At 39.3% G+C, this 25396-nt stretch overlaps 1 protein-coding gene across 1 annotated transcript in view; it reads right to left on the bottom strand.

Moving 5' to 3' along the window:
• Window positions 1–14158, bottom strand: part of fgf11a (fibroblast growth factor 11a) — a 47633-nt gene extending 33475 nt beyond the window's left edge. The window contains exons 1-2 of the mRNA XM_087790152.1: window positions 14063–14158; window positions 13685–13995 (exon numbers count right to left, since the gene is read on the bottom strand). Of these exons, the coding sequence (XP_087646278.1) occupies window positions 13685–13877 (193 nt within the window). The 5' untranslated portion in view covers window positions 13878–13995; window positions 14063–14158. The remainder of the gene's footprint in view (window positions 1–13684; window positions 13996–14062) is intronic.
• Window positions 14159–25396: the final 11238 nt, after the last annotated feature.

Consider the following 25396-nt stretch of genomic DNA (forward strand, 5'->3'; position numbering starts at 1 on the left):
AAAACGTGGACCTGCGTGTACTCCTGTATTTAGTGGAGTGTTGCTTAACTTGTTCGCAAAAACACCAAGATTATTTCTACTTTAATAGCAACCAAAGTCTAGCGTATGAAAAGCTGTATAAACCAAGACTTTCCAGAATCTAAAACCCTTGTTTTTGCAGTTTACACAATACATTTTCAGAAATATCCAGACTGCCAAAACATTTGATTTATTGAACATGATTTTAGCACCTGGGTTTATATCTAAGTTAAATCTGTGTGTCTTGCCACTTCAAATACAATAAAAAGTTCGGGGAATGGGTGATGACTGCAGTTGTCACTTATGAGCCAAAATTGCTCAGGGAAAACCTTCCATCCCATTCATGGGTTGTATATTTGTATATTATTATAAATAAACTCTGTTGCTCAGCTGAAGGACCATCACTCGAATGTTTGTTTGCACTTGACAAAAAACATTTTTGAAAATTGCTGCTGCTTTTCTTTCGGTCCAATTGTCAGAAACGTCTTCTACCTACAATCAAGTTACAACCATCTACAGAGGGAGATCATTGTCGTTGAGTGAGAGTGTGAGATGATACTTGTTGAGTCGGTAAGCCTAATATGCGACTGTAAGGTAGTTGGATGAAGCTGAGTTGGACCCCTGGGTGAACAGTGCCTTTAAGTTCCGACAGGAGGTCCATACATCTACTGTATATTGGCTAGAGAGACACCTGTGGCACCTGACAGGTGTAACAGGTCTTGTTGATTTGAAAAAACACTTTTGGTCAGCCTTGAAGAGATTTGACTGCTGAAAGAAGAGGAATACTGCCACGTCAGCAAGGAGGGTAACATACACTTGAGGTGTTGGTTAACACTCGTCACACTGGTTCAAATTCGTTGCTATTTGGGCTAGTTGGTATAGAATGACCAGGTTGTTGTTCCTGGGTTTGTGGATTATAGCTGCATTTCATTCCAACACACAGAAGACAATGACTCAGCCCACATTTAAAGCAGCAGCTCTCAAGGGGGGCATGGAAGGCAGGTCAGGCATTAGTGCTGTGGCAAAAAATAGTTGTATGAAGCGGTTAGAAACCTTACTTGGAGGAAGACTGTCACAAAGAAAAAGAGAGAAAAGTAGAAAGGTGAAAGAATGAAAATAATATATAATTTTTTTTACTTTTAATTAATCAGCACTGGTAGAATGTGTTTTTATTTTTCCTTCTGCTAATCACATGTCCGGGTCTTGTCGCCGTGTAATTAACAACCCTCCATTGTCAATGTGAGCAGAGCATCTTCATGACAAATAGACCATCAGTATAAGCAAGTATGTCAGAAGCATCACAGTGTCTTTTTTAATACATGGACCATGAAGAGCAGGCAACAGCTTAATTAACAATTTAATTGGGGAAAACATACAAATATATAAGTAGTGACATTACAATATTATACAAATTATTATGGCGACCATCATGAGGATTTTTGTGTTTTCCTTTGTTCTATAAAAGAAAATCCAGTTTTACTCATATTGGAAGTTTCTGTATAATTAACATTCATAAATGATATTCTTTTCCTTGCCTTAAACACACTTCATTTGTCACTGTTCCACATGAATTAATCAGCTTAAATATCAACACATAAATGACCTGGTTGACCAGCTTTTGCCCCTGGTCTTTTGGTTGGAGACACATGTAAAATAGTAAAGAGGAGTAAAAGTTACTCAAGTAAATATTATGTCGTCATATTTATTAAGACACACTCAAAGCTAAAGTCCATAACATGTTTTAGATTAATTCAAATTAGTTAAAAAAGTAGGTCCATAGCGCAGGTCAATAAGAATTTCAGTTTTTCTAACTTTTACAGTGTCTTAGTTTCTTAGAAGGGTGACAACCTTATCATGACTCTAACTTCATTCTGACACTGGAGACACATTTAAGCAGAAGAAATAAAGAAAAACTGTGTTCTGAAGCTCAAAGGAGCAAGTGACACAGCGGTCACAGTGGTACAGGGGATTCTACCCACTCGTCATTGTTTGTCCACAGAGAGAAAAAGTGTACCGTAATCAGCATCACGTCACAGACTGACAATACTAATGAAGAGCTGTGGGACTGATCAAATGCTTCTCATCATCGGAAAACAAAAACACGGGGTGCTTCAGAAGACTGAAGAGGTCTGCCAGAGGCAGCCACTGGAGACTGCAACAATCTGGCTGATGTTTTCTTTCCAAATCTGTCAGCAATATTCCGAATGTAGCTCCCTTTGTGTCTGTCTGTGTGTGTAATCACACCCTCGACTCTGCGGGCGTACAGTCTCATCTCATGCATCGCTACCTTTTAATTACACTGATTTGTGGGAGATCCACATCCAGGCACCAAAAACACAACTGGTATGGTACGGCATCCTTGTTTCCCTTCTGGTTCCGCCAGTAGTAATATAATCAAGCAAAAAGGTACGAAAAATGTTAATTATTTTCCAATTTATTTCTCTTGCAAAACTTGCTCACTGGTGCAACTTCCTCAACTTTGACCTAATACTGAACTAGTGTCTTCACTAGGGGAAAACATTTCATTTGATGGATGTAGGCGGTTCTAGCTGTTATTATCTTTTGAAAAAATTAATGACTAGCAGTTCGGAATGAGAAGGGTTCTGTTTTCTTTTATTAAAAATGTAATTACCTCTTTTCATGTTTTATCTTATTTTAAAAATTAAATGGCTATAAAAATCCCTGACCTAGGTGACCTCTTACATGTTTTTTTTACATGGCTACTTTGAAGATTCAAGCCTTACTAAACATTTTAAACATCATTTATATGAGTCACCCGTAGTGATGCGTTGATGAGACTTCTTGAAACAGTTGACGAGGTGTCATGATATTGTCTTCTTTTTGAAAAACCACTAGACCACTTGTCATCAACATCCACATATGTCATGTATTTGTTTCACCATGCCCACCACACTGAGACAAAAAGATTGTTCCTCTTTGTTCTCACACTTTCTCTTTGCTACACCTTCTTAGTGCACACACGACTCCAGACTTGTGAGTTCCAGAGTGTCAGCACTGATCTGATCAGCCGTCCCCTCACGACTCTCGTCTCTGTCGAGTGCTTTGGCTCGCTGCTGCTTCATTTATTGTGGCTGTGTGTCTCCATTATGCTGTAGCTGCCAGCGTGGCTCCAACCAGGTGATTTAACCGGCCCAGGAAGTTTCATAGACAGGAGAGATGGAGCGTAGAGCAGCAGGGGGGCCTCCACTCCTCAACAAAATGCCGTTCTCTCCGGATATACTGAGTGGTTTGCAGCTCAATCAATCCTATGAAAGATAAAACTGTTTGTCGCACAATTAACTCATTTATGGGTATCTGAAACCTCTCCTAGCTAGTTTGGATAGGGAACACCCAACTATAGCAGAGGAACCCAGTCCTTCACAGATGGAAAATGTCACGTGAAAGGTAACCGGAGTGTCCAAGAGATAAACATACTCCACTCATAAATGACTGACGTCCTCTTAGCAATGAACCTACAACCTTCTTTCGTGAGGTGAATTACTTTCTAACGAAAATGTTTAGTAAAATATGATATGAAGGTTGAGCGGGGAAATAAAAAGGGATCTTAGATGTATGGAAATGAGCAGGAAATGACATTCCAACTATCTCGAGAACAATAATTATGGTCCAGCAGCAGGACTAATTGTTTTCTAAACCGATCCCCTGAGGTTTACCCGGTCAATGAGTGATTGTTTTTTATAGGAGGAGAGCATTGGGAGAGCGAGATTTCAATAATGTGATAAGTCTGTTTTGTGATTAAATTAAAGGAAAAGGGGCAGGATTCCAGGAAGTCCTTGAAGAGACATTAGTCTGTCCATCTTCCTTTTGCTTAAAGTGGGTGCAGAAATAGAGCTGTACACGAGGTCAGTGATGGGAGTGAAAGTATACCATGGAGGAGAGACAGACTATATTGAAAATTGAAGACTTTGAATCAATCATATCCCACCAAATAAAAGCAGAAAATATATATTGCATATTTCCAGGGTGTGTCCTGAGCTGATGCAGAAAACTTTAATTAGGCTTAATAATGAGTGTGTCAAAGAAGATGACACATAAAGAAGAACATGACGTATGAAAAGAGTATAGCATATCAGTGCCATCAGAATATTAAATAGTTGTATTTAAGATTAAAAAATTGTTTTCAAATGTATTTTTTTTAGCATTAAGTTGTTTTTTTAATAATTGAATTCAAGAGGTCTTTATTGAAAGGTTGTTTTTTTTAATAATTTGTTTCAATAATTTGAATATCTTCAAAATCAATTGATTTTATCTTACACATAGAGTTTGATTTTCCAAATGTTCTTATAATTTTTTAATCAGTATAATAGTTTTACCAGAAAATACCAAAAGATTACCAAACTACTTGATCGAACTTTCAGCCAATCATGGGACGTGTTATCATCAAGACAACATACTAGCCCTTGCGCTTCAATTTAGGTATTTTTCAGACGATGTGTCAATTTTGTTTTAATGACTAGGGTCATGCTTCCATTACATTTCAATCTGTGGTATCTGATGTCGAAGATTTCAAACAAACAAATGTCTTTCTCTTACTGTCGGATCAATTTGTGGAGTTGAATTATTCAATAAAAAACAATTCAACCATTTAACACTCACATTATTGAAATATATGTCATACCTTTCAATAAAGAAAATAATCAAATTCATTTTTTTAAATAAGGACCGCCCATTCCCCAAACTAGGGCTCAACTGCGACACCTGCCGTCACAGATTTTGGAGCCCAGGTGAGGACCTTTCTCTTGATTCAGATCCAACTGCTGTATTGTTGGACAGCACCTGAGTCACACACTCCGATTCCCTGATGGAGCTTAGTTGTGGACAGTGCAACTACCCTTCAACCAAAAGTACCTTGGCCCGCAAGCCCCTTTTTTTCGCCTCAGTTGGGGTTCAGAGTACTTCAATTGTTTCCGTTCATATGCTTCACAAACTGTGGCCTCCTATGCTACATCGTCTGTATTGCTGTCTAATTGGAAAAACAATTTCCCGAAGGAGACCTCCTGAAGGATAGATAAAGTTCTACCTAACCTACAGTTCCACAATGAATAGCAATTTCTGAGAGTTGACCATGAGACCAGGTCTGGAATAAGGTTAGTAGAAATGGTCTCATGCAGTGTGATAGCTTTACTAGGACTTGTCCTGCTCTCAAAAAAGGAGGTGGTGTTTAAGTGACATCACACAATAACACTTTCAGGAACTTTTTTCTTCATCGGTCACTTGAACTTGTCTTGAGTGTATATTATTGTGTGTTGCCTTAATCAAAAGATGGTAACAATATCAAAAGAAAAATGTTAGTTACCCTGAAAAACAAGAGCCATACCTGTTCTACAATGCTTTGATTCCATGTGTCCACAGAGTTGGTGGTATAAAACATCATGTTAACACATGTTCAAATTTAAGAAAACAATGTTTATGCATTTAGGAGAAATTCAACTTTTAACAAATAAATATCAAACACGCTTTGTGTTACCAGATTGGTTTGGACAGACTCACGATTATCAGTCAACTCAATGTGAATGACTAACTGAATAAACTTTGGAACTTTTGTTTTCAAAAGACGATGAAGTGTGTTTGTGTCTTAGCTAAAGACCAGTACGTACAAGTGGACAAGAGCACTTATTTTTCTTGAGATTAAATATTGTTTACCATAACCCCGCCCACATCTACTACCACTACCACGCCTATGGTCAATCATTGAGGTTTGTCACCACGTGTTAATCCAGGAAGTCTCCACCTCCAATAGACTTGTTGTATAAACAAAGCGGGCTGTGAATGAAGCCAGCTGGAGGAGAAGTGAAGCCATTATTACGACATGATAGACTGCTCTCTTAACCTCTCAACCCCCGAAATTTGAGACGGGGAGAACTTTATAAAGTAACACATTCAAAACATCATCATGATGAGGGACTTAATGCATCTTGGAGAGGAAGATTTCATGTGAGCCAGGAGAGTTGGGTTTTCACATTTTTAATATACACTTTCCTAAATGCTTGAAAAATTCATCTTGATTGTTCTTTGTATATTTAAAAAATGCAGAGATTGGGGGATTGCCAACTTTGTGAACTAAAGTAAATAGAAAATTGAAATAGAAATACTGTTAATACTAAATTAAAATGTTGTTTTGATAAAAAATAAACAATAGGAGTTAAGATTATTATCATTCGATAAATAACGGAAAAAACACACACATAAAGGCCCCTAAATCAAGTGTTTATAATAAAAGACTTAACATTGAGTGTGTCGAAATGTTGAAATGTGCCTATGATCGATTTACAATCCATCATTGGTGTCGTCCTTTGTGCGTGACGAGTGTGACAACATCCTAAGGCAAAAGTTGCACTGATTCTCTAGTGTCTCCGCTGCCTGCAAACAAACTGGCACATGGCACATGTAAAATGTGAATAACTTAAACACATGCTGTCTCCGGGGTGGCATTAATCTTACAAACATACTTCTGTTGGAACCATCACAAAACTTGTGCTTAGCATGATGTTGGGAAATATTTCATGTAGCGTAAACAGTAAGAGAGATGATGCTAGTGTTTACCGTGATTACACCATTGAGTTTAGTATTTATATTTCTAATGACGCTCTAGAATTATAACATGTCAAAGAGTTAGCCACAGCCATCAGCCCAGCTCCTAAAGTGGGGGAGACGAAGGAGTTTCTTAGGGGAAACTCTTGAGGATCCGGTGGTCTACATTAAGACAGCCTCCTGCATCATTTACGACAAGAGTGTTCTGAGTCTCAGTCAGGATCATTTTCAAGATCGTCAAAACCACTGGTTAGAGGTTAAAGGAATTCAACCACTTACTCAGGCCATTGCATGAACACAGTATTTCCAATTTTCTTTTGCCTATTCCCTAATGGGGTCTTGATGGAACTGGAGTCGTTTCCCAGAACAGTAGCCAGACTCATACCCACACTCACACCCACAGACAACTATATTCTTGGTTGATAACTGTATGTTTTTGGACTGTGGGAGGAACCGGACTGCCTATAGGAAAAGCCACACAAGCACAAAAGAACATACAAAGTCCACAAAGAAATTATTCGGGTTCACTTTGAGAGTTGCTTTTGGCTGGGTTCAAAACTGAAAACGTCTTGCTGTAAGGATACAGCCCTGACCACTTGACCACAGTGCTGAAACTACAATGTTTCATTACATTCAATTGTTTAATCTAGTGAATGGTTGATGAGGCCTCATGGAACTGATGATAAGATATCATGATACAGTGTTTTCTTTTTAAAAGGCCACTAAATGGCGCTTTCTGCTTTAAAGGAATACCATATCATGTCTTTTAATCTTTGTCTCTTGTCTACAAATTCAATGAAACCGGGCATCATTTCAAATCATCAAATAAAGACACTGTATCGTGATACCTCATCAACATAAGAACAATGTTTCATAAAAAGAAATTGTTTAATCTATACAACTTTTATATTTCAAACCACACTTACGGTTTAATCATCAATCCACTAACATGTTGCAAACAGGAAGTACAATTCAAGTTAAAGGAAGTAGAATGAATGATCATTTTGCTGTATTCCACACTTTACAGTTTATTCCATATTTATGTTTTACACATAACTAAAAACTTCATGTGCATATTATATATTTCAATTAGAACAAATATATTAAATCAATAATAAAAAGCATAATTTATGAAACAGCAAATTCAATTTAATGGAAAATGTTGAAAAATATTCAATTTCTAGATAGATAGATAGATAGATAGATAGATAGATACTTTATTCATCTCCTTAGAGAAATTTACGTTTCCTTCTAAGAATACTTGCTTTACCTAATAATACAAAATAATGTTTTTGTAAGTGCTTTGTGATCCTGGACTAGAAAGGGGCTTTACAGATAACATTTACTTACTTACTAGTTTAATTATTATTGGAGATAATGGCAACTTAGTATAATATACTTCAATGGCCATCTGGCTAGTATTTTATTTATGATACATTGCTAATATAGGAATTTCTCTGAATTGGAATTATATTAAATTCCCCTGTAACTCAGATTTTTAATTCAGCTTCCTGAGAGCTTGAGCCAACAGTCATGTACTCTTAAGTGTTTGTACGTGCATGTGTGTTTCTGTGTGTTGCATTGATCATAAATAAATTGGTTCTGCAGGTTTTGGGTCCCCAGCATGTTAATATTGTGATGTTCACTGTCAGCAGCGATGAAACGGCTCGCGCACCTCTTCCTTTGCGTGTGTGTGTGTTTGTGCACTTGCACCTGACATTGAGGCGGTGCTGACTCTCGCACCGATTGCCACTCGGACTCTCAGGAGACGGAAAATTCCAACAGAATTGAAATTGTCCAGTGAGGAACCACATGACGGGTGACATGTGTGAGTGTATGTTTGTGCATGTATGATGTGCTACAAGGTCAGCTGGAGGATGTGTCACATCTCTTTGCATCATTTCACACAGGCATAAACTCAACTATTCTTGGCCGTATGTCCACATCTGCTAATACTTATAACCTATAAGTTATATGTATGCAAAATTACATACATAAGTAGGTAAAAGGAAGTTAAAGTAACACATTATAAAAATGCTACGATTAAAATTCATGATTGATTTTACACCTCAATACCATGTCACTGTAACTGTAATATTTAACACAATAAGTAACACATAGATGAATAACACCTGAGACTTCATCTTATTAATCCCCAATAAAAGCACTTAAAATATCATCATACTCCGGAGTATCATCACTCACCATAAAAGGTTTGACACTATATGACTTCTTACAGAAGCTCCTGATGATAAAACTATTTAATTCACATGATCATAAACCTGATGGTAAAAAAGAACATCTTCTGTCACAGTTTACATAAAATTTGTCATCTATCTAAGGAAAACAATTATTCCATTGATTATTCCCAAATTGCAGACTTGTGGAATTCCTTCCCTATATTTGTGTTTTTTGACTACAGTCCAATGGCTGCTGTACAAAATAAACCTAATAACTTGATCCATCAGAGTAAACTTGATCTCTGATCTTCTTCCTCCTCGTGCAAACGATGAACCAGAAATGACAAACATTCTCAGGACCTCGCCACAGACTTTAAGCAGCTTTTCACATCCAACACACGACTTGCACATGATGTTCCGTCTGGAAGTGGTGAGTGACATCTGCGGTATGCGGACCAAGTGCATGAATCAATCTTCAACGGAGGGGGGCGGGGCCAAAAGCTGCCATCGATCATCCGCAAACATTAACATCTCAGAATCATTCAGTCAGCGTTCACACAAACCGGAGCAGGATAATGGAGGTCGCCAGCTCCAGGAAATAATTGATCTATCATCAATCAATCGGTGATGGTTTTCAATCATATCAAAGTTCTGCTAATTACTGTCACTCACACCACAGACCCATAATGCACCAGTGATGTGCTGATACAGAAATAGGGTGCAAGGAATCATATTTTTTCTCCAAAAAGTGTAAAACATGTAAAACATCTACGATATATAATCCATCTTGGTGGAAGATGCTTGGAGCTATTTATTCAAGTCAAGTAAATGTTGTAATTTACTTGAGTCTTAGAAATACACACAAGGAAGACTATGAAACTTAAGAGGTTGTCAATTTCTTTAAGATTTGTCCAAGTTGTCAGTAACAGGCGTTTACATCTATTTTGAAATTGTGACTTATAGATACAAGGAGATGCTCTTGATATGAGCGGCTTAGCTCTGTTGCTTCGTTCAACTCTCAAACATTGGTTACACAACTGATCTAATCCAATATCACAGCTTCACAATTCTGGTGTAGTCTCTGTAGACTGTAATTGTCATGATTCAGTTAGTAATATCTTATTTCATAGACCTTGTTTCTGTTCGTCGTTGTGTTGTTTTGTTTCGACAGAGGCGGGGAAGCACCGGCTGTAGGCGATGTCACAATCAGTCTCTGACGGTCCGTGAACTCAGCGCCAGCGAATCAAGTTTCCCAACCTTGTAACTGCCGTTTGTTTCTATCGTTTCCTTTTCACTTTGGACATTCCAGGCTTTGCCTGTGCCTTATTTTTCCCTTGTAAGTTCTTGTTTATTTTTTATTCATTTCATCACTTGTTTTTAGATCTGCAGCCTGCTTCCCGCCTCTGTTCCTGTGGATTTACCGTTTTTGTGAACTCTTTTCTTTTGGATTTTTGTGATTTTCATTAAAAGACTGAAAGAAGACGTTTCACTTCCGTGATTGGGTCGACCACTTCTGTGATCGTCACACTAATATTTCAACCTGTATCAAAACGTCTTGTATTTATTTTACAAGATTTTGTAGATGTAGATGAATTAAACCTTGCTATTTAAGGCGTGAGAGGGCTTGTTTACAACAAACATTTTATATATATTATAAATAATCCAGATGAATACTTAAAACAGATTAAAAACAAATGGTCTTAGTCATGATCATACTTTAAACTGGACACTCCTACACAACCTTCGTTTTTTCCATCAGCAACGATTCTGTAGTGTTCAGTGTGTCAGTTGAAATATTGTCTTGGAGAGATATATACAATAGGTTCATCTGGGACCTCAATACTCGACCAGAGACCAGAGTTCTGACTTTTTGACGTTTGGTGACGTTTTTGGGGAAAGAAGCTTTCTCTCATTTATTTTATGCCATATTTATATGCATATAATTAAGATAAGCTCATGAATAAACATAACATACAGTTTATATTAACATTGTTTACCATGTTAAGAACCAGGACAACTGAAATTGTATCTTAATGTTTGCAGATCATTAAAATCCAAACTGAGCATCTTTTAAATTGATGCTAGCATTGTTGTTGTTTGTGTCTGCAGTACTGGAGCAGTTGTTATTGTAGCCTCCAGTTAAACGCTTCCGACAGACCAATGTAGCGGCATGCACTAACATGTTCACATTTGACGTGGTTCTTCTGGTTCTCCATGACAAATCAGCTATAATGGCCTGTGGATCAGAACCAGAGGGTCCTTAACCATTGTGGCAAGACTGAAAGAGAGAAAGTGATGGAGAGGTCTGATGTCCTTGAGAAGACAAGTGGGGGGTTGATGAGCCGATCAAGGCTGAGAGCAGAAAGGGATAGATTAAGAAGCAGAACATTGATAAAGAGAGAAGTGTGTGTATGTTTGCATGTGTGTGCATGGACACATGTACTTGTGTGTTAGTGTCGTAGCAATGAAACGGCTCAAACATAAGGTCATACACACGCAACTACAACATCTACACACACAGTGAATCTACAACATCAGCTTTTCTGGATTTACTTAGATATCCAATAGGAGGCTTAGCAGCCTGATTAGATCATGCCACTCACACACACGCACACATACGCACACAAAAAATCATATGCAAGCAGAAATATGTCTCTAAACTCATGTTTTATTTTAAGGTAACAACAGAGGCCATTGTTTTCGTTTGGCTTGCACACCTCAGATCTAAAACCGTGTCTGTAATCTATTCTACATCATGTAAATCACGTGATCATGTTTGAGTGTATTGTGAGTTGTTGCCAGAGGTTTGTCCATAACATGTTTGAACCATATGAGAACTGCTGTGAAGTTAATGCGTTCCTCTTTTTGAGATTCACCTTATGTGCTCGTGGGGCTACCTTAGTAGACAGGATGGCTACCATTGGTTTCCCTAGGAGCACATTTCATTAAGTGGAGAGTTGACTCATAGTCAAGTCCACCTTAGCTGAGACCAAGACAAGAGGAAGACCAAGATTGAGACAAAAATAAATAAACAAACATAATGTGTTGGAGAAAGGGTTTGCATTCATTTCCATAATGGCTAAAGTAAGGAGAGTTAAGAGAGCTAAAGTTCAGGAAAACTGGAAACCAACTGGACAACATATTTTCTCTAATGTACACCAAAAGTCTCATGACACAGCAATTACACTGTCCTAAGAGTGGGGGAAGTCAGAAACAAATATGGTCCATGTTTTTGTCCTCACATTGTCACAATATTGCCTTAAAGAAGAAAAAACATAGTACTATAAATGTTAAAATTAAACCGTACTTACTTGGTGATGATTGTCATCTTAAAGACGCACAGGTTATTAACATTCGTCTGTGTCGAGTGTGTGTGGCATGAGTTGACCTTGCAAAAAGCTGAGCATGCATCCTAACAACATTAGTATGGGTCGGGCGTGTGTGTCTTTCTGTGTGGAAAGTGAGGAGGTGACAGTGGAGTAGATGGTGTGTGGGTCAGTCTGGGACACACACACAAACAAATACACACAGTGACACACATACCAACACATGTCCCTCACACACCTATCGATTGAAGCAAGCAGGAAGCGAGCGTTGTCAGGACACACGTCACATGCATGTGAAGTGCTCACACGCAAACACACACGTCACACGCATAAAGCAGTGAGGAAGATGGAGGTGAGTGTTTAAGGACTACAGGACAACATTTTTCCCAGATGTCCTCAAATGCCCTGCAGGATTCAAAGCTAAACTGGTGCTGATTCTTATGGTGAGAAGGACATTTTTGTCTATGTGATGTCGAAGAGACGCTTTTTTTCAAGTGAAGGAAGAGGAGGGAGAAAAACAGTCTGTTTAACCCTGCCGTTTATTTCCCTTCAGAGGTCAAATGCGTCCTCAGGCCGAAGCACAGGCACACACGCACACATGGACGTACACACAGGCTTATCAAGGCGATGATGAAGACGCCGGGTGTCACACATGATCGTTAACACCGACCCTGGAAGTCATAAAACCTCCATCAGTGGTAAAAGCTGATGATGCGTCTCTCACCTCACACCCCTGGCCTGTGTTCTCACTCTCATCATCACCGTTGTAAATCCATCAGTTAAAGGAGATCACAGTGAGGATGATTCAATAAAAAAGGAAACAGTGAGAAGTTTGTCTATCAATCAACCGAGTCAAATAACCAAGGCTAACCAAAGCTCATAGAAATGGTTTGGTCAGTCTTTGCGATGTTTGCTAGCTGGTAAAGAGGATCTTTGAGCATACATGGAGCAGTTATAACACACATTTTAATGTCCTGTCATACAAATATTGATGCATACATGCATGTAAACTGTATATAGAAACACATTACAAACACAAAAGAAAAATATGTGATGCAAAATTTAATCAAAACCCATTTTTCAAATTGAATTTAAAATTGTAAAATAATAAGAATTTTAGTTTGCTTGCATGCCAGTGTTTTTTGTTCCTGTAGGCATGCGTGCTCGTGTGTGTTGATGATTCATCTAAATATAGATATTTTACAAGCATAATTTCAAAAATGGGTTATCACTTGTGCGAACAACTGCAATGCACAATTCAACAACTACATTCCTTCTTACGGTTTTGTGTATTTGAAACTAAATATTTAAAATTAGTGTTGTAGTGCAGAAATAATATTTAGAACAATCAAAATTTGGAAGACATTTATGATGACCTTGACCTCATAAACGTCATCTTGTGTGTGCATGTTTTTTTGTGTGTTAAAGTTCCAGCAGGACATGATGTTACAGATTTGGACACATGGATCTTGGTTTATGGATGCAAGACATGTTTAGTAATAGGCTGTTTTGGGCCAAGTCCTAGATCTGGATTAGCAGAAAAAATAATCCCCAAACACAGACAAATCATCCAGAAAAGGAGGCTTCAGGATGTGATGCAAGACTCACCTGGTCTCTTCTCCATCTTCTTCCCCCGGCTGCCACAAAGCCGGACTTTGGATATGAGGATTAGAATCTGTTTCTGGCATAGCGACTTGTTGCTCTTTGGGCACGGCTTCCTCTTGCTGGCAATCTGCCTGTTTGCCTGGGGGTCCTTTACCTCCCTGCGCTGGCGAATGAGCGAGCTGGCGAGAGCGGCCATCTTCCTTGCTTGGACCCTGCCGACGACTCACCGGCCGTGGATGGCCCGTTAGCGCCCAGGTGTCGGGGGGTACTGTGGGCCACCCCCCTACCCTTAAACCCAGGGCGACGGAAAACAGCTAGGCGAGAGGAACACAATCAATTCTCTTCAAAAGCAAAAAAACAAGGACCAGGAAAATTTGTTACCAGCAGTCGGTCCTTCAGCTAAAGCCTTTTCCACTGCTTGGGCGAGTCATATTGCCATTCTGACCAAGAGAAAGCAGCAGCAGAACACACTCTGTCTCAATCCCAAGGTAAGCCTGTCCTACTTTCTAAAAGCTCAGGGGGAAGTTCTTGCTAAAACTGTCCCGGCAAATTTGTAAGACACATCTTGAACCCCAGGAAAAAGATTTCGTCCTGATGGTTTTCAGGAAGCGGGAACAGGAAGACAGGAAGAATTTTCTTTGTCCAGAGGTTTAGGTCAGCTGAGCCACGAGGAGTCTGACCTGAGCGATCTGGTGGTGAGGCATGACAGACGACTCATTGACTTTCAAGCTTCCTTCTTGTTCCTGAGAGAAGACCTGATAAATCCAACAGTTAAGAGAAGACGAGGACACATTGACGGACGACAGACACAGGTTGGACGATCCTGACAGTCCTCATCTACTGGTGCTCCAACTCTCATAGAGAGTGCAGCGCTGTGTCCTTCAAGCCATGCGTGCTGTCTCGCAGAGGGAGGGATGAATGAATGGAGGGGGGGAGAGGAAGGGATGGGGTGGACCGCTGGCTCTGGCTGGCAGCCATGTCTCACGCTTGATCCTGCTGAGTCCTCATCCTCCAGCGGGTCCGCTGTGGTTCCGTGGAGTCCAGCTCTCTCCAAGAGAAGGCACGTCTGAGCAGGAGCGCTCGCGGCGAGGAGGTGTGAAGCAGGCAAACGTGCGAGCGAGCGAGCGAGAGGGTGAGTGAGGCGGGCAAGTGTGCGTTTGTGTGAGTTGTGCTTGTTGTGTTCACAGTGAATTACAGCGGTGCTGGCAGCTCCACATGAGGACTCGCTCTCCCTCTCATCCCCCTCCCCCGCTGTCACTACCATTCCTTCGTCTAAGTGGGCCACCTCCTCCTCTAATTGTCCTCTCGTCTTTCTTCAAGTCTCACGTTCCTCCTGACCGAGCCAAGCCGGTCTGGGTCAGACCTTAGCTGCCCTCTTCACAAACACACCCCCCCAGCACCCATCAACGCCGCGCTCAGACGAGGATGTACAGATGCGCCGACTCTGACTCACTTTGCGTCAGCAGCATCCAACGAAGACAATGATTGATAGAGTCACAGATGCAGTCAGTCAACGTGCACCAGTTTGTTTCATTAAAGTTTTCATCACTCAAATCATTTAATTTAAATTCAAAATGAAAGATCCATCTACATCAAGACTTGATGGAAAAATGTAAAAGTAATAATGAGAAATATAGATTTTGTAATAAAATGCATGTAATCTTTAACTCATTTACTTCTGCAAAATAACTATTCTAAGCTCATAATGGAGGAGATACAATGTAATTATAATTGAAGATGAATTCCAAAATATGTTGTCTTCATCTTTTTTAACCTCCTAAGGATTATTGTTTGTGTTGATATGGTGACCTATAAAGTGTTGACAATAAGAAACAGATTATTTATGTCAGCAATAAAAGTTAACGTGATGTTTAAGTAAAGGAAGCCCTGAAGGAGGACAAACACAGGTATAATTAAGATAACTAATCCTCAAGGAATTAAAAGACAATATCAAAATCTGACTAGCAGTTAGGTAAATATACATTTTGTTTGGCCTTCGACATAGACTTGAAAAAAGAATCAACTAAATTACAAAAAAATGTATTATCATTGATTTTATTGGAGGCTTATGCTAGTCTATCTCTCTAACAAATGAAAACAAATCAGGCTATCTGAACCAAGAAAAAAAGTCACCGGTATTTGTTTGCAATAAATATCCTACTGTATGCATTTTCTAGATAAATATATGATGTATTTAATTATTTCTAATTTCTATTTCAGGAATTTCAAGAAGCCTTTTAGTTTAATCTAACATATTCAGGAGTTCTTGCCTGCTATATAAATTTAATTTGCGGTCCAGATTTGGCTCCCATGCCTGAGTTTGGCACATGTGCAATTAGTGGACTATTCCAACCTGAGAAAGCTAGTGTGAGGGTGAGCTGTGGTCCTCCACTGTCCTTGAGTGATTGTCCACAGTCCAGGGTGTCCCTTGGCTTGTGATTTAGCTGGGACATCTTTGGAAAGGGAATAATAGCATGGATTAAGAAACTCAAGTGTTTTATTTAGTCATGCGTTGATGACTCATGAAACAGCTGATGAAGTTGTGTCAAAGTACTTTGAAAGACCACAAGATGTCACTTTCTGCTCTTATAGTCTTTTGGCTCAAATTCTCAAGTTCCATCTAGTGGCCTATCAAGATTAAGACAGTGTATTGTGATGCCTTATCAGATGTTTCATGAGACCTCATCAACTAATCTCTAGTTGCATTCTTATGAAAAAAAATTTACTCGCCACATTTTCGAAGACTTCATTTATCCACATTTCAGTTATACATGTTTGGTTCAGGCGACTCAATTCTAGCTCCCTCTGTGCCTCTGTGTCATGCTTCAATGTTCTTCTGTAATTGGACGCAAAACAACATCTCCCAGTTAACCTTTTTAATCAAATAGAATTTTTATATGAGCTGACATTTGGCAAAGAGAGTAACAACTTCACTCAGCTGTTAAAGGAATTTATCTCAACAACAACAGCTTCAGTGCCATTTTAGTGACAGCACATTTGAATGAAGAAGACCACTGCGACCAAGCAGAAAGGTCACAACTGGTTGAATGAAATGAAAAAGGTAGTCTGGGGTCTTTTTGAACTATTTCTTGAACTCTTGTGAACTCCTAAACCCTTAACTGAAGTGACCAATCGAAACATGATAAATATATTATTTCCAAAAATGTTTAAGTTTACAGGGGTAAACGTGTTAGATACTGTCTCTGACATATCAGAGCACAAACCAGTTGGTGACAAGTCTCTTTCCCACTTTATGTGGGCACTTTATGGCTCTGTCTGGTCTAATGTCCTCATCTGTTGGCTATGAGCTGAGTTTCTTGGCTCATCTTTCAAGAGTGAAGACTTCATCAGTCTCCTTCAGCGCCAGCTTCTCCACACCAAGCTGCAGTGGTTTTTCCTCTGCCAGACTACCTTGATGCTTCTACGTCTTGTTTTAGATCATCTCTGGGTTTTACAATGATCCATGCTCAATAATTGCCCCTGCCAAGGAGATTATACGTTGACAGCGTTTACCTATCTATCTGATTAAGAATATATTCTAAACTTTCAATTTTGTAACGTCTGCTGCTCTTATTTACTCAGCTCTGTTCAAGAAATAAAGAAAATCATATTTTCTTTAATAAATATAATCATTAATCACGTGATTTTTTTGAATTGACTTGCCACAACTAATGTTTTTATGATAGTGATTTAAACAATACATTGTTTTGCTTTATTTGGGATTTTCTTTACTATATATTTACAATACTAGAACTTGTTTTTATTTTCCTCTATACCACATGTGTGAAGAAGATTAATGTTCATGTTGATATTTTGAAAATTAAACATAGTATTGTTTAAGATAAGATGACACACAGAGATAATTAACATTAACAATTACACAAAGATTCCAAGATGAGTAAAACTGACGGAAACAAACGTGATGGTAGAACAAACTAATTATACCGAGTCAAGATTTACAATATGCAAATCAGATTTAAATTTCCTCCTATAGAAATTTTGGAAGATATACTTTTTTGGCCAGTCATTTTGTTCCCTTGTGCGATTGAATCCAACGATCTACCCTATTTCCTATTAACCCTTGTGATAAAAAGTCCCTTGATATATGCAGCAGGTTTCATATGAATGCTAAATCAGTTTGTAAATTTTATAAATATATGTCATATATATCAGATTTTACTGAAATAAACCCTGGATCTTAACATTAAAATAGTGAAAGGTCGTTGGGGTCAGTGAAGAAGAGCTGAAGTAGACATCTGCGATAAACGTGAAATATTTTTAGCTGCCTTTCCTTAATATTCTTCGTATTCAAATTAATCACCGGTCCTTTGATTTATATCATCAGTGTTATAAACCGACAATTGAACTGGCTCACAATATGTACTTCCACACCATCCGCATGTGTGTTTGTGTATGTGTGTGCGTGTGCGTGTGCGTGTGCGTGTGCGTGTGCGTGTGCGTGTGCGTGTGTGTGTGTGTGTGTTTGTGTTTGTGTGTGTGTGTGTGTGTCTTCTGGTGGATGATTTAAGAGTGTGGTCAGAATGGGAACCTCTAAATTAGGTAGCGGTCATTTGGAGGTTGAGCAGGGCTCGTGGGTTTATGGGTGCACAGGGGTTTTCATGGTGCAGGAAGAGAACTCAGGACAGTGAAGGGGAACTGCAGTGTGAATACATTAGTCTGACCGTCTGTGCACGTGTGTGTGTGCAAGAGAGAGTGAGAGAGAGAGAAAGAGAGAAAGAGAGAAAGAGAGAAAGAGAGAAAGAGAGAGAGAGAGAGAAAGAGAGAGAGGGGGAAACCCTGCAGGATTTTCTCTGCATGGCCAGCAGAATCAGACAAAAGGCATTAGCTTGTCTTCTCTTGGGGAGTTGTGGGTCTGTTGTTATAACACTGTAAGATCACCTTGAGGACATCATATTGCCTTCTAGTTAATTTCACCTCAGTAGGAAAGATATTGTTTTAACGTTAAAGCATGTCTGGGTTGATCGGTTATCAGAATTTTTAAACAAATTTGTGGTGCCCTGACTATTAGCGATGACATTGATGATACCCCTTAGAAAAGTTCCCTCTTCTCTCCCTGGCTCTCCTATTTCTCTCCCTGCTGTTTACGCTGAGTCTGGTTCTGCTCGAGGTTTCTGCTTGTTTAACGAAAGCACATGGTGATTTGCTTTTTTCTTCTGTTATATATTGATATTTTAACATTTGTACATTTAAACTTAACATTAAATAGAATTGAATTGTTGTTTGCAAATATGTACCAGAACCTTTGAGGAACACTTCCATTCGTCACATATGGTGGCTGCATCTTGACCCATAAACCAAACCCTTTTCATCATGTTATGTTGTGTGCAAGAGCTTTACGTGAGCCCAATACTAAATTCAATGTTTAGAAGTCGAAGCAGTTGTTTATTGTTTATCTTCATAGCATACAAACAACAACTAGTGGCAAATAGAAGATGGAAATATATGAAATGGGCAAGAGAAATTCTTGAAAAAAAAAAAAAAGATCCGTCCATCCATCCATCCACTGCTGTTTCTCTCTTGGGGATTGTGGGGAGGTGATGAAGCATATCCCAGTTTCTTTGGGGCGAAAGGCAGGGGACACCCTCGACAGGACCTAGTCTTTCACAGGGCACACAAAGACACACAACCATTCACTAACAAACATACTACAAACTCATACCTTCGGAAAATTTCCCACCGAAGTTACAAATAAACCTCTGTATGTACTTGGACTGTAGGAGGAAATCAGAGTGCCTGGAGTAAACCTATGCAAATGCAATTCTTTAAGTGCAAAGATGTTACTGTCATCTGAGTGGCCAATCAATGCAGGCGATTCTTTAAGCGTGGTTATATCATGTCATCTGATTGGCTGATCAAAGTATAAGAATATTTAAGTGCAATAATGAAAGTGCCATCGGATTGGCTGGTTGGTGTTGGCGATTCTTTGGTTGCTGTATTGTAAAGAAATGTGTTTTTCCGTGGTTGACTAAGGAGGTGCTGGTAAGAGATACAGTGAGAGAAGGGACTATGAGAAACAAGCAATGGCTCTAGCTTATCACTGAGAGTATGGCAACACTTATTCAAGGACTGTGATGCAACTCGCCACATGAGTACCAGAGTTGATGCCTGAGCTAAACATGAGCCCAACACAGGGCATGAACAAATGTGTACTCAAAAAGGGAGGGACGTCAACTCTCATCGACACACTAATTAAGGTTACCTATGGTGCCCCATAAGGTTCTGTTCCTGGTCCAATTCTCCTATTCACAATCTTAGGCAACTTGATCAGAAGACACTCTAACTTTCACTGTTATGCTGATGACACTCAACTGTATTAGTCAAGGTAGTCAGATGAAAGAAATCGACTACACAACTACAGTCTTTCATTACAGATATTAAGTCCTGGTGACCCAAAACTTCCTTTCTCAGACAAAACTGAGGTCCTACTAGTTCATCCACAACATCTAATACAATCCATAACTAATGATCTAGCTTTTCATAATGGACTTGCTCCTGCTACCAGCACCACTGGAAAGAATCTTGGTGTCTGCTTTGACAAGAATTTAACTCACACATAAAAAAAAATCTCACGGACTGCCTACATTCTCCTTTGTAACATTTTAAAAATCAGGCGTTTCCTTCCTTTTGGACACTGTTGAGAAACTTATTAATGCTTTCTTCTGTCTCTCTTCTGTATTTGTATATTCAAAACGTCTCCAGAACTCTTCAGCTCGTTCAGAACTCTGCAGCACGTTTTCTCACTAAGAACTTAAGACTAAGAGGCGCGAACACATTTCCCCTGTGCTGTCTTCTTTACATTGGCTTCCTGTAGAATTTAATACAATTTAAAATCCTTCGTTTAACCTACAAAGTTTAAATGGTCTAGCACCAACATACATTAAAGATCTTATCCAAACGTATCAACCTTTTTAACACATTACGTTCTTTAAACTCTCTAGATCTATCTACCGGCTTCAGTCCGCAGGGCAGACACCCTTGATGTTTAAGAGTAATCTTAAAACTTCACTTTTTGATAAAGTCTATAGTTAAGACTGACTCAGGCTCTGAAACAGCCCTTTTTGTTTTTCTTGGCTGCAATAGGCTTAGATTGTTTTTGTTTATCTGCATTACAGTCATCCCCTGTGCAGTTCAAACCCACACTTTTCTTCCCTCCCGGAGCGCCAGGGCTCCACCTCCAGAGCTGCTGCTGGATCCAGGCTCTCCACCATGTCAACGGATCCAGATTTCTCTCCAGCACCCTCCATGGAATCTTCTGCCATACTCTATACTCTCCTCTTTTTCTCTCACTTTAACTTCCCTCACTCTTATCTCCATCCATCTACCCCCCCTATTCACCCTCCCAGCTGGTCACAGCTGGAGACCATCAACACTAAGTCTGGTTCTACTTGAGGTTTCTGTCTTCTAGAAGGAAGTTTTTACACGCCACTGCCATTCACTAATTGTTGAGCTGATAGGATCTGTTTTTTCTTCTCGTCAATATAGTCTTACTTAAACTGTATAGTGTCTTGAGATAACTTTGTTATGAAAAGACACTTTAAATAAAATTGAATTGAATTTCTGATACTGAGAGGATGAATTGGTTGAGAAGGAGCAGTTTTATATAGGCCGATGCTAACACTAGAGTGGTTCACTTTCTCTTCATTACATTCAGAGTCCAAAGTTTGCAATCCATCATCTCCACATCAGTAATTGCATGAAGGTATCCCAGGGCGCTGGGGCATCATATTTCAGCCTTGTCATGCCGTGACGTGCAGACAGCAATAAATACACTCAATAAATATATAAAACTCACACAGTGGCATCTATAAACTTGCAAATAAAGCCATGTCAAAGCAAACACAAAACACTGAGAGGAGTGTGTTTATCACTGACTGCTTTATTGAGCATTTGTGTGTGTGTCACCTCCAGCTCACCTCAAAATCCCTGCTCACATTCCATCATAGTACTTTCTGCTTCAGCAGCACCTTCTAGATTCATATACAACAAATGAGACCACGTTGCTCTTCATCACCTGCTAAGGAGGGTTCTTCACCAAATTAATGAAGACTGCAGGGGTTTCTCACGCAAAGGGTGAAGGGGGTGGAGGGTGGTTTGGCTGGAGCAGAGCCTATTGATTGCTCAAAATGATAATATCAGATGGAACAAGTTTCTGATAGATCAGCTCTATTTCGGAGTTGGTGAAAGTGTGAAACGGAAAGATATATCGCTGCAGTTTCTGTCCCCATTTGGTCTATCAGGCTGAAACGCTTCTGGCGTTCCTGACCTCTCAATAAGATCTGAGCAACTCCTTGAATAGGCGTTACAGGCTCGTCTGGGAGAAGTCCCCCATTAGCCAGATGTAATTTTCATATTCAAATAACAGCAACTGGATTTAGGTGCCCTTAGACTTAAACAATTATTTCTAAGCATAAAAGCTTTAAAAATTGCTTTCTAATGGCCCTGGCATCATAGGGTACTATTTTATTCTTCGCACAGTTTCCTAGTTTTGAAGATCATTCATCCCATCATTCACTGAATGACTTAAAAGCTTCATTATAAAAATATAACAGTGGCTATTTACTCCTGACATTTGCCTCAATAAGTATATGTTAGTACCGTAAACTAGAAACCCAATTAACAGATTTTAATCCTAAAAATGCAAAATAATGAAGCAGAATAGAAAAATAATATTTCTGAAAGCATAGGCTTCAGTCCACACAAAAGAGAATATAGAAAATAGATCTGGTTGAGTCTTGCATGTTATTGTTTGACCAGGTTTGGTGTTGTTGATAGAACAGATGTTTTGCTGTAATAATGTTCAGTGATATGCAGGCATTTAGCTCCACTAGCAAGTCAGTCAAAAAGTCATATTATTGCTTTCAATCATATCATATCATATCATCATTTATTCTATATTTTTAATGTCCTTTCATGGTCTACTTAATGTTTTGCATCGTGGGTCTGAGAGGACTACAATTTCATCTATGCTGTATGTCTTGCATACATGTATATTTGACAAACAAAATAACTTGAACTTGAACATGAATAGTGAATAAGCCAGTTAAAAGTTGGGTTTGAGGAGAGTTCTAAAAACAGTTCATGTGACGGATGCCCAGTGGGATGGCGTTCCAGAGGAGGGGGCAAAGGCTGTGAACCCCATAGTAGTCATGTGTTCAGGATCTGACTAATGCCATTTTGGACTAGCATCTGGATCAAAAGTATTTTAAAGGTTTCGTCACTATCTAGGGTGGTAAAAATAAATCTGTGTTGTGTGAAGCTCCAGAACGTTACTGCCACCTGCTTGCCCTCATTGCACCAATATTAAATGTTTATATTCAGGTCTAAGGGACAATCATGCATGTTATTTCCTTACCAACCAATCGATCTTTATAAAACAAGTTTCCCTAAAGAATAAAATTATATCTGTATCATTTAGGGTCATTGTTTGGTTGCACTTGATAAGAACTGAAAAATATTATATCGTTGTTCATCTAAAACAGCCACACTGGATCAATATACCAGTCCTTCTCTACATTACAAATGATTCTTCGCATTTTGGGTTTGGACCAGCTCTGAAGATTTCTGGCTCATTTGCTGAAGTGGAGAGAGAAAGAGCAAAAGCTCCTATGAGAGCTGCTCGAGAGTAAACACTGAGCTAAAACAGACAATAAAGACCACAGAGTAACGTATAACGAGCAGAACAATGGCAGAGACTCTGCAGAGGCCTGGCAGGAGACGAGCACTTGGACAGAAAACCCCATAAAGAGCACGAGCTGGCAGGCGGGTCTTACAGGCTGGAACCAGAGTCGTGTGATATCAGAGTGAAACAGATTGAGATTACCCTGCATGAATCCAGAAGAAGAAAAAAGAGTGGGAAAGTGGAGAATGGTGGAGTATGCAAGGCATGGAAGAGCTATTAAAGGTCACATATTATCGCTGGTTCCACTCAACAAAGTTATTCATTCATTTGTTTATCCGTGTTGTAAATGTTTATTTACTTAATTATGGGGTGTATTGATGCATTTCTATTATTATATTATTATAAAATGTTTAAAATGTCCAGCACACATCTTCACACAGCCCAGTGAGTCGACATGGATCAACTGTTACCAGATTCACACCTCCTTTATTACTCCCTTCAACCATTTCTTTATTCTTTTGGCCCCGAACAAATATTATATAGGTCCACAAAGAAGTCCTTGACCTCTATAGGTTATGAAAAGATTCATGAGATTGCTCAACTACAGGTCAGCCACCGGTAGGGACATGCCTCAAGACCACAGTTGACCTGCGGAAGGAGACAACAAAGTTGCATAAGCTTTTAAATATTCCTGTTTTGCAAAAGAAATGTAGCAGGAAATGGGAAAAACTATATATTAGGCTTCAAAGGACAGATTGATGAGAGTAGATCAGTGTTAAAGCAAGAATATGGTCGGAGTACAGGACCTGATTGCAGAGTCGGTGACTAATTAGAGGTCACTGGCCAGATCAATCAAACCATAAATCAGTTCTGTCCAACAATCGTTGTCCAAGTCATCCGTCACTGGCTCGTCTGTGGCGCCAGAGGGGATTCTGACCAACAACCCCAGCCTGATGGAGGAACGTCGAAGAAATCCCAACCGGAAATCAAGACCAACCAATAAATCAAAGCGCAGATGTCATTACAACATTCCGGAACACTGTGGGAAGAGTTACTGATCCGTGGGTGGATCAACAATCAGAATCTGTAGACAAATCTATGGATCTGACCCCCACTAGGGGAAATACAAAGGATGCTTCCTTTGCATGATGTTTCCTATCAAACCCTTGTGTTTTGAGCTTAAAAATGAAACAAAATTAATAAAGAGTGTTAGAAAATATCCATATGGTGATATATATTGCAACATTTTTATTCCATGATACTGTATCGATGTTCAACAGCTGTGTATTGAAACTCACACTTTTGTTTATGAAAAGAGTTGCGAAAAGAATAGAAACATAGGTAAGACTTGACAAGATTAGAAATAATGATTTTTATTTGAAATAATAGTTTGCCCTTTAAACTTTGCTTTCGTCAAAAGAAGCTTCCCTTTTCAGCAATCACAGCATCTCAAACTTTTGGCATTAGGCTAGCTGTTCATTTGTTGAAGTAATCTGAGGAAATTTCAACCCACACTTCCTGAAGCATCTCCCACTGGTTGGATTGACTTGATGTGCCCTTCTGGCGTACCATACGGTCAAGCTTCTCCCACAACAGCTCAATAGGGTTGAGATCTCTCGACTGTGCTGGCCACTCCATTACAGACAGAAAAACAGCTGCTACTTCTCTAAATAGCTCTTGCATAACTTGGAGGTGAGCTTTTGGTCACTGTCCTGTTGTAGGTTGAAACTGGTTCCAAACAAGTTCTCTCCACAGGGTATAGCACGGCGATGCAAAATGGAGTGATAGCCTTCCTTGTTCAAAATCCCCTTTACCATTTACAAATCTCCCACATTACCAGCACCAAAGCATCCCCAGACCATCAGATGACCTGTGCCATGTTTGACGGATGATGTCAAGCACTTTTCCAGCATCTTTTCACTTGTTCTGCATCTTAAAAATGTTCTTCTGTGTGATCTAAACTCCTCAAACTTTGAATCATCTGTCCATAAAACTTTTTACCAATCTTCTTCTGTCCAATGCCTATGTTCTTTTGCACACATTAATATTTTCCTTTTATTGGCCAGTCTCAAGTA

The sequence above is a fragment of the Callionymus lyra genome, chromosome 4 (genome assembly GCF_982586985.1).
Source record: "Callionymus lyra chromosome 4, fCalLyr1.hap1.1, whole genome shotgun sequence".
NCBI lineage: Eukaryota > Metazoa > Chordata > Actinopteri > Syngnathiformes > Callionymidae > Callionymus > Callionymus lyra.